Source organism: Sardina pilchardus, chromosome 1, assembly GCF_963854185.1.
Source record: "Sardina pilchardus chromosome 1, fSarPil1.1, whole genome shotgun sequence".
Taxonomy (NCBI): Eukaryota; Metazoa; Chordata; class Actinopteri; order Clupeiformes; family Clupeidae; genus Sardina; species Sardina pilchardus.
The window spans coordinates 42,622,788-42,632,787 of NC_084994.1; the positions used below are offsets into that span (position 1 = coordinate 42,622,788).

Consider the following 10,000-nt stretch of genomic DNA (forward strand, 5'->3'; position numbering starts at 1 on the left):
AAACGGACTGCACTCTTTCTCTCTCCTTTTTTTAAATAAAATATGCAGCTTTGATTTCGGCGCTCCCCCTGATCAGCGATGTATAGAGGCAGACTGATCTGAGATCTGTGGAACAGGTGTGTGTGTGTGTGTCTGTGTGCGTGTGTGTGTGTGTGTGTGTGTGTGTGTGTGCACAGCAGAAGGATCTGAGCCTGAGCGCTCAGCAGTCTCCCCCAGGACGGCTCCTCCTTGTCAGCACTCTCTCCCTCTCTCCGTTTCTCCACTTAATCGCTCTCTTTCTTTCCCTCTTTTCTCTCAATCTCTCCCTTCCTCTCACAACATCTCTCTCCTTAACCCAACCCCCCCTCCCTCCACCACCACCACCACCACTTCTCCTCTCTCTCCTTCCCTCTCAATCTCTCTCCATCTCTCGCTTTCTCTCTCTGGGTATTTTTAGCCATCTCTGTGTGGAGATACAATACTTCACTGCAAACAGCCTGCATATAGGAGAGTGGGGGTGGATGAGAGACAGACAGAGAGGGAGGGAGGGAGGGAGAACCAAGAAGACAATGACATATAGAGGGGCAGAAAATTAGAGAAAAGAGAGAGAGAGAGAGAGAGGGAGAGAGAGAGAGAGCAGGAAAGAGTGTGTGAGAATGAGAGAGGTTGATGAGGATGTAATGGTGAAAGAAGCAGCTCCAGTGTGTGGGTGAGATGTGTGAGAGGAGAGGGAGATGAAGGGAGAGAGATGAAGAGAGAGAGAGAGAGAGAGAGAGAGAGAGAGAGAGAGAGAGAGAGAGAGAGAGAGAGAGAGAAAGAGAGAGAGGAGAGATGCTGCGTTTGCTGCTGTGCAACAGTGTGTTGGGGAGACCTGCACACAGAACACCTTTAGTTTACAGTACACACCACAACAGGCTCACTGCAGACATCACAGAGAGGTGCGTACCAGGAGAGGAGGAGAGAAGAGAAGAGAAGAGAAGAGAAGAGAAGAGAAGAGAAGAGAAGAGAAGAGAGGAGAAGAGCGTAGCGAGTCCTATCTAGCGGAGTGTTCTCTGTGGGGGTCCGTGTGGGTCAGTGTGGGTCAGTGTGGGCTGGCGCAGACCCACCTGCTCGTGGTGCTCGATGCCCATGCTGATGGTGTTGATGAGGATGGCGATCATGATGCCCCGGTTGAAGTACTTGCTCTCCACGATGCCCCACAGCTTGATGCGCACCTCCACCCACACCGCCCGGCAGCGGCCCTTGCACGTCCGCCCCTCGCCCTTCCCCTCGCCGTCCGGTTCGCTTCCCTTCCCGTCCGTCTCCGCCGCAGAGCCCGCCTCCTTGTCCCCATTGGCCGAGCCGTCCCCGGGGCCCGCCCCGTCGATGAGTGACAGCGCCACGGAGCAATAGGGACAGGGTTCGGCGGTGGCGGTGTGGGGGGTGAGGGCCAGGTCAGTGGGGTTGTCCGCGGTGATGTGCTCGGGTTTGTAGCAGTGCGGACAGTGGAGGTCTGGAGAGAGAGAGGGAGAGAGAGGAAGAGAAATGGAGAGAGAGAGAGAGAGGGAGCTTTTTTATTTCCCTTGGTGATACTACTGTGTTATTTGTAACATTAGCTTTAGCAACACAGTACCAAACAGCGCCTTTGAATGAATGAATGAATGAATGAATGAATGAATGAGAGAGAGAGAGGGAGAGAGAGGGAGAGAGATGGAGAGAGAGATAGAGAAAGGGAGAGAGAGAGAAAGAGAGAGAGAAGTATAAAGAAATATAAAGCATATTTGAATTGAGAGAGAGACAGAGAGAGAGATAAAGAGAGTGTTGAATTAATGGCTAGATAACGAACCCCCACAGGTGCATAATGCAGCATAGTGGTGTGGCGCCACATTTGTATTCATTTGCAGCCCATTCATAGTTAATGAGGGGGAGACGGCGGGTTTATCACGGTTTCAATGACACCGGGTAAGAGCGGAGCGGGCGTTCAGCTCACAGGCAGAGCGGGATCTCAATAGGCACGGAGCTCTCTTCTCCTCTCCTCGCTTCTCTCTCTCTGTGTCTGCTCACGTCTCGTCTCATCTCATCTCCTGTCCTCTCTCTCCAGCTCTTATTCATCCCTTTCTCCTCTCCGGCCCACCTCCCCCTGTCTAACGCTCCTCCTCTTCCTGATAGTTCACCTCCCTCTCTGATCCTCTCTCACTCTCCCCTTCTCTTCTCCTCCCCTCCTCTTCTCTATCCACCTCACTCTGTCCCCCTCCTTTCATGTTTCCTGGAAATGTTCTCATTCAAATTCAATATTTTTTCTTCAGCATTTGTAGAACTCCAAACTTCTGTGCCTTTCTTTTTTTCTTTCCTTCAATCTCTCTCTCTCTCCCTCTCTGTCTCTATCCACCCCCCCATCTCTTCACCCATCTCCCCTTTCCCCCACATTGTCCACTCACCCATCTGGACCTCCCGGAGTCGTCCCCTCTCTCCTCCGTTGACGTTGGCCCTCTCCGCACCTCCTCGTCCCCCCTCCTCCCCCACCACCAGTCCATCCACCCCGACCTCCACCCCAGGGGGCTTCCCCCCTCCCCCTCCTCCTCCTCCTCCTCCTCCTCCTCCCCCTCCCCCTCCTCCTCCTCCTGCTCCTCCTCCAGGAGGGCACGCCCCGAGCAGGTGCAGTGCGGCGGCGGTCCGTCGGCGGGCCTTGCGCAGCACGTGGCACACCAGCTGGAAGATCTCCTCGTAGCAGTCGCCCGGCTCGGCCATGGAGGCCAGCGTGCTGGAGGAGAGGCACTGGGCGCGCTGCTCCTGCATCAGCTGGTGCTCGCGCTGCTTGGTCTCCGAGAACTGCGTGGCGATCACCACCAGGCACAGGTTGATCATGAAGAAGGAGCCGATCTGAGGGAGGGCAGAGAGAGAGAGAGGGAGAGAGTATAAGAGAGGGGTGTAGGGGAGTAGTGTGACTGTGTGTGCGTTTCAGTTGTGGTGTGTGTGTGTGTGTGTGTGTGTGTGTGTGTGTGTGAATGTGTTTCAGTTGTGGTGGGTGAATGTGTGTGTGTGTGTGTGTGTGTGTGTGTGTGCATGCGTGTGTGTGAATGTGTTTCAGTTGTGGTGGGTGAATGTGTGTGTGCGTGCGTGTGCGTGTGTGTGTATGTGTGCGTGTGCGTGTGTGTGTGTGTGTATGTGTGTGTGTGTATGTGTGTGTGTGTGTGAATGTGTTTCAGTTGTGGTGGGTGAATGTGTGTGTGTGAGTGCATATGGTTAGTGAAAGGCACCTGAAGAGTGTGTTTGTGTGTAAGTGCATGTGTGAGAGAGAATAAAGGTGTCATTTGGTGTCCGCATATGGAGTGATTTGCATGTTTTGTATACTTACATACTGTACTGCGAGTGTGTGTCCTTACACATGAGTGTTTATGTGTTTCTGCACGTGTGTGCGTGTGTGTGTGTGTGTGTGCTTAAATATGTATACAGTATGTGTGTATGTGCGCGCGCTTATGCGTGTGAATGCAATTATTCACTTGCATTTGCAAGTTGCTCCCCTTTTCCCCCAAGCAATGAGACCAAGAACAACAGAGTGTGTGCTCTGCAGGCATGGATGATAGTGAGTGACTCAGAGTGGGTGAGCTAGAGAGAGAGAGAAAGAGAGAGAGAGAGAGCGAGATATAGAATGAGAGAGAGAGAGAGAAGGAGGAGGAGAAAAATGGTGAGCCAAAGGAATGAGGGAAATCCCTCACTTAATAAATAAATCACAGGGAGACAGTAACAAGAGGCCTGCACAGACAAGGAAGGAGGGATGCAATGGAGGAAAGAAATGGAGAGAGAGAAAGAAAAAGTGGAAGAGAGGGCGAAAGGGTGAGAGGAACGTGGGGATAGAGAGTCAGAGAAGTCACCTCTAAATAAATGGCAGATCACTTTTCCTCCATCCCATCACGAGAGGAGACAAATCACTGCAGTTCATCCCCCAGATCGGATCGATTCGCATGTGTGTGCGTGCGCGGCCTAGTGAAACCGACTCTAAAGCGGCCCGCTTTGGGTTCGTTATCCTCCGCACCTAAGGGCCTCAACCACGGCACGGCTAAACACCGCCGACTTGAGCCATCTGATCGCTGAGCGAGTGGCCCCAAAAGACCCGGGACTCTCTCTCTCCCCGGCTCGTCTGCCTGCGCTGCCTAGCCGGTTAAAACTCCTCCACTGCTCTTAAGCACTGTTTTGGTTTAAGAAAAATAAAAAAAAAAAAAAAATAAATAAAAGTAGCAACACAGTTTAAGCTGCTTTAATCTGCGGGGCTTACTGGCTGGCTCACCACTTCTTCTGTGCTAATCCCTCTTGTTGCTTTATTTCTTCTTTTTAGGCACCGACAGAGGAGGGTGCTGAGAACGGAATTGTGGCTCTCAGCGACCAATTGCTTAAATGATCCCAAATCGGCCTGCGCAGCACCGTGAAAGGAGCCATTTTGTTATTCTGCTGCTACAAAATGTGCAAATGGGCCGTTTACAGTCGGTAGCCCACGCTGCTTCATCTGATATCAGTCTTATGACTTGTACAAGTACTCTTGTTCTTTCATTCCTCTCTTCCCTTTTTACCACATGCCTTGTGCTATTAGGGCTTCAGTTTGGATGGTTTTATGATGATGCGATCAACACCATGGTGGAGAGCATTCCGCATTTGTTTTCCGCCCTCTTATGCAACATCAGTACCGGCCACTTCATCAGAGTGCTACTGCGCTTGATTGTTGTCAAACGCTGTTCAACTGCGTGCTATGTGTCTCTGTGTGTGTGTGTGTGTGTGTGTGTGTGTGTGTGTGTGTGTGTGTGTGAGTTTCATGCCATCCTAATTTCCCCTCTGCTGGAGTGTCTATGTGTAAGTGTTTTCATGTACTGTATTTCAGTTTTTCATTTGAGGCCTTGTACTCGTGTTGGTGAGGGTGGAGCGACAAAATTATTTATCTAGCCATCTATCTATTTTTCTTTAGATGTACAATTATGCTAACTTTATTATGGTGAACCTGGTTAAATATCAAATCAGGCTTTCAAAATCAGGCTTTCAAATGTAAACTGCCTGGTTTATTTTCCCTAGGCTTCATTTCCAGCATCATTTTAGCATCACTTTTAGCAAAGATTCTAGAACAGAGCTCTGTTCTAGAATCTTTGCTTTTAGGCTACTTGCTTACTTTCAATTTTTGCATTCACTTTGTTGCCATGGTGGTATTCTAGAACTCTAAGAATTCTAAGAATTAAGAATTTTCGGCAAAGTAGAATTTTCGTGAGAAATCAGACACAACTCTTGATAGAGAGACAGAGAGAGACACAGATATTCTTCTCCCAGGCCTTTTACTTTTACACAAAATAACAAAACATGGAATACCGGTATGCTGATTATGATGATCGCTACATCTTGAAACTTTGTTTCCCCGAGCCATCCAACCCTGATCATCCAGGTATGATTCAAACAAATATTTTTGACTTGAAGCTTTATAAATACAGTATATTAGTTGTAGTAAAAATGTATTAAGACCACCTTAAGCTTCTTAAGTTGATTACCATTTCTATACTCTATAGGTACCAGCTCATCAGTTGGCCTGACACAGGTCTGTGCTGTGGTGACCAATATGAGACCAGATGAACCTTTGGATTTTGACGCGCTGCACTGCATTGCAAATAGACTCCCATCATTCCACCAGAGGCTCAGAGGTGCTCATCCTTATGTGCCTCCAGCTGACCCGAGCCTACAAATCCTGTGGGCCCCCTACCTGCCATCCCCAGATAACCATCCCGTCAAAGAGGCCTGGAAAGCCTACACAGGCTCAAGCTGCCCTGTCTTCAAACCGGACTCCCAGGCCACAGCTTACCAGCCACAGGTTATTATGGAAAAACCAAGGCCTCAGATGATGCCCCCTGCTGCTCTCCAAGTACCATGGCACGCCGAAAAGCTGGGGGAGAGAAATGCCGATTTGGGCCCCACTACCCGGTACAGTGTCCAGGTGTCGGTGTATGGACTGGTGTTCTATGAAGTGTTTACTCCAATACAACACTCTGGCAGGAAGGAGATCCCGGGGCTGTGGCGGTATTCAGTTTATTACTGGGACCAAACACTCTACTTCTCAGTGGTTGTTCAAGTCACGGAGGAGAGAGACATGCCACAGAAGCCTTCAACCAGAAAAAGAAAGGCTGATGACAATGGGCAGGACTATGACCAGTGTCCTTGTACATGTGGGAAAAGGGTCAAAAGACAATAAATTGTTTTGTTTGACTTCATTCCATGTTCTTGTTCCTTGTTCTTGTTTTAGCCCATAAAAGATAAATTAAATGTATATATGAAGTGTGCAGAGTTGATCTGCTGATCAAGTCCATATGTATGTAAACATATGCAAAATATAGGACATAACATGCTAAAGCGTACAAGCAGAAGATTAATGGATGAATGGACAGACACAGACATTTAGGCAAAAACAACACTGGTTGACACATGGGCCATAATGCTCTGAACGTTCACACTCTAGAACGCTGAACTTCATCATACTCAACTATACCTGTCCTATCACAGAGTGAAAGGTAGATAGTTGTGCAAAAGAATCATCTCCCTTGTAAAGATATTGGCCAAGTGGTGGCCTTGGGCTCGTTTGAGATGTCAACAGATGACTGAGTGACGTGTTCAATTAACACTCGTCTACTGTTTTTCTCTTTTGTCTTTTTTCCTTTCCCAGTCCAGTGAGTCTCCCCCTTAGAGGGCATCCTAGTGATTGAGCTCCAGTCTGTCCCATACTGTATATTGAATAACGGTGATGGAGTGAAAGTGTGTGTGTGTGTGTGTGTGTGTGTGTGTGTGTGTGTGTGTGTGTGTGTGTGTGTGTGTGTAGGTGTGCTTGTATGTGTGTGTGTGTGTGTGTGTGGTTTGTATTGGAGGGGGGGGGCTGATGGAAGGTGCTGGTAGGAAGGATTAGATGAACGGAATTCATTTTCGAACAGTCGAGTGATGCTTCTGTTGCCAAGATACAGATGGAGACGGAGAGAGGGAGAGAGAAAGAGAGGTTGGGAGAGAGGGAGAGAGAAAGAGAGGTAGGGAGAGAGGGAGAGAGGGAGGGAGAGAGAGAAAATGAGGAGGAAAAAATAAGTAATGAAAAACAGAGACTGACTGAGTGAGGGAGGAAGGGAGGGAGGGAGGGAGGAAGAGAGAGATGAGTATGACAAACGTAGGATGAGAGAGGGAGGAGAAGATGAAGAGAGGAAGAAAAGAGGAGAAGAGGAAGAGAAGGAGAGGGAAACACTGTGACGTGACAGAGAGGTGAACGTGAGGAGGAGAGAGACAGTAGCACATGACACATCTGTTTACACCAAGATAGAATTGAATCATCACGACTCTCCCCTTTATGCATCAAACTAACACACACACACACACACACACGCACACGCGCACGCGCACGCGCACGCACACGCACACACACATGTATACGGATACATGCACACACACGCAGAAAGACAGGCAGACACACAGGTACTGTGAACAGAAGCTGCTGGTTATGAAAAGTACAGTCAGGATACAGAAGGCTGTGGGACGAAAGTCAATGATGCTTTACAATTACGCAAATAGATGCAATGCTATGTCATTCATTTGCAATGCTATGTCTTTCAACTAAATGTGAAGTCCACTGCACTATGGTGCATCGTAAGCAATCTGTAATACGCTGTGTTAACACACTGCCTATGTAATGAGAGCTATTTAATAGTGAGGGCTACACAGTAAGCTCTTGTGAACATGTGCATGATAGTATGGGTGAAGAAAGACTTCAGTGCAATAGACCACATGTGATATAATCTCCATCTATAGAGGAAGCAAGTAATTGACTTCCTGACCGCACGCGATTGCGCGCATGTGTGTGCGTGCGTGTGCGTGTGCGTGTGCGTGTGTGTGTGTGTGTGTGTGCGCGCATTCATGCATGTGTGCATGTAATAGGTCTAGTAGGTTGACATGTGGGTATTGTGCGTGCTTGACAAGACTGCATGCATGTAAGTGTCTGTGTCTGTCTATGCATGAAATTGTTTCTTGGTGATGAGTTCTACTTGCCGACCTGCAATTTTGTGAGAGACTATGATTGCTGTGTGTGCGTGTGCGCATGTGTGTCCGTGTGTGTGTCCGTGTGTGTGTGTGTGTCTGTATCTTTATCACTTACAATGATGAGCAGGATAAAGTAGATGAAGTTGTAGAAGGAGTGAGCATCCATCACGTAGTACATGATCTCCACCCAGCCCTCCAGTGTAATGACCTGCGTGCGCGCGCGCGCACACACACACACACACACACACACACACACACAGAGAGAGAGAGAGAGAGAGAGAGTTATCCATTTTATGACTCATCAGCAGACCTCTTGACACATCAGAGTTTCAGAAAAAATCAGGTGCATCAAGTAATAAAAAATCACCAGCAGTCACGACTGAACCTCACACACACACACACACACACACACACACACACACACACACACACACACACACACACACACACACACACACACACACACACACACACACACACACACACACACACACACACACACACACACACACACACACACACACACACCACTAAACAGCTCTTACGCACTAGTCTCCCTGTGCCTAGGCAACCTCATCTGAACAGCACATTAATTTTCCTCATCTACAGTATGTCCCGTGTAGTTTTCTTCAGTTATGAGGTTAGTTCAGGGGGGGCAGTTCATATGGTGTTCATGTGGCTTTGTTTCTTTTAACTATGCATAAAGCACTGTCCTGCGGCTTACACACAGTGCTGCTTATGTGCGGGAAATGACCGTAGGACTGTGCTGAAGGTCATGTGGAGGGCAGCACCTGGTGCCCCTCTAGCAGTAATAGAGGAGGTCACACTGACAAAGAAGAGGGGAAATAGAATAGCAAGACAGAGACCATTGACCTGTCCCAGTCTCAATTCAGGTATATTAGCGGAACAGCATATTCTACCATGAGTCTAGCACGGAATCAGTGAGGAAGGTTCCAGAACACTCCATCGTATCCAACCCCCACCACTTCCAACTGCACGCTCCCTCTCATCCACCCACCTCTCCTTCCTCATCCCCCATCCACCCCACCTCTCCTTCCTCATCCCCCCATCCACCCACCTCTCCTTTCTCATCCCCCCATCCAGCCACCTCTCCTTCCTCATCCCCCCATCCACCCCACCTCTCCTTCCTCATCCCCCCATCCACCCACCTCTCCTTCCTCATCCCCCCATCCACCCACCTCTCCATCCTCATCCCCCCATCCACCCACCTCTCCATCCTCATCCCCCCATCCACCCACCTCTCCTTCCTCATCCCCCCATCCACCCACCTCTCCTTCCTCATCCCCCCATCCACCCCACCTCCCTCACATGGAAAATGACGATCCACTCACCCCTCCCCCACACCTGGAAGAGGACCACCCCCCTATCCACCCAACCCCTCTCACCCGGAGGATTACCATCCCACCGATTCACCTGCCCACACCTATCATACCTGGACGATGACCCGCCCCTCTCCCCTCACCTGGACGATGACCAACCCCACCACCTGCCCCACCTCCCCTCTCCCCCCTCACCCCCCTCACCTGGAAGATGACGATCCAGGCGTAGCCGATGTTGTCGAAGTTGATGGCGCCCTTGTGCGGGTTGCTGTGTCCGGTGCGGCAGCGCGTGTAGTACTGGTTCCAGTTGACGCACAGGCCGTCGCCGCTGGCGCTGCCGTTGACCAGCGGCTCGGGCCCCAGGCCCAGCGCCTGGCGGTGCAGCACGTCGTCCTTGTCCAGGCAGCAGGCGCGGTTGCCCTCGCGCCGCGCCGGCACGTCCTGGCACGACATGATGCCGTTGTCCTGCGCCAGCGAGCAGATGAAGGGCCGCTCGTCCTCCTCGTCCAAGTGGTAGTAGGGCTTGGGCAGGGTGATGCCCGTTTTACTGAGGGAGAGGGTAGAGATTAGAGAGAGAGGGAGAGGGAGAGGGAGAGAGAGAGAGGGGGAGAGAAAGAGAGAGAGATAGGGAGGGAGAGAAATAGAGAGATAGAGGGAGAGGGAGAGAG

The 10,000-nt window shown here is 50.1% G+C and overlaps 1 protein-coding gene across 1 annotated transcript in view; it reads right to left on the reverse strand.

The window, feature by feature from the left end:
- The window catches only part of LOC134079069 (voltage-dependent T-type calcium channel subunit alpha-1I-like), a 163,026-nt gene that overhangs the window by 60,382 nt on the left and 92,644 nt on the right, over positions 1-10,000 (reverse strand). The window contains exons 11-13 of the mRNA XM_062535242.1: positions 9,537-9,879; positions 2,649-2,838; positions 1,086-1,471 (exon numbers count right to left, since the gene is read on the reverse strand). Of these exons, the coding sequence (XP_062391226.1) occupies positions 1,086-1,471; positions 2,649-2,838; positions 9,537-9,879 (919 nt within the window). The remainder of the gene's footprint in view (positions 1-1,085; positions 1,472-2,648; positions 2,839-9,536; positions 9,880-10,000) is intronic.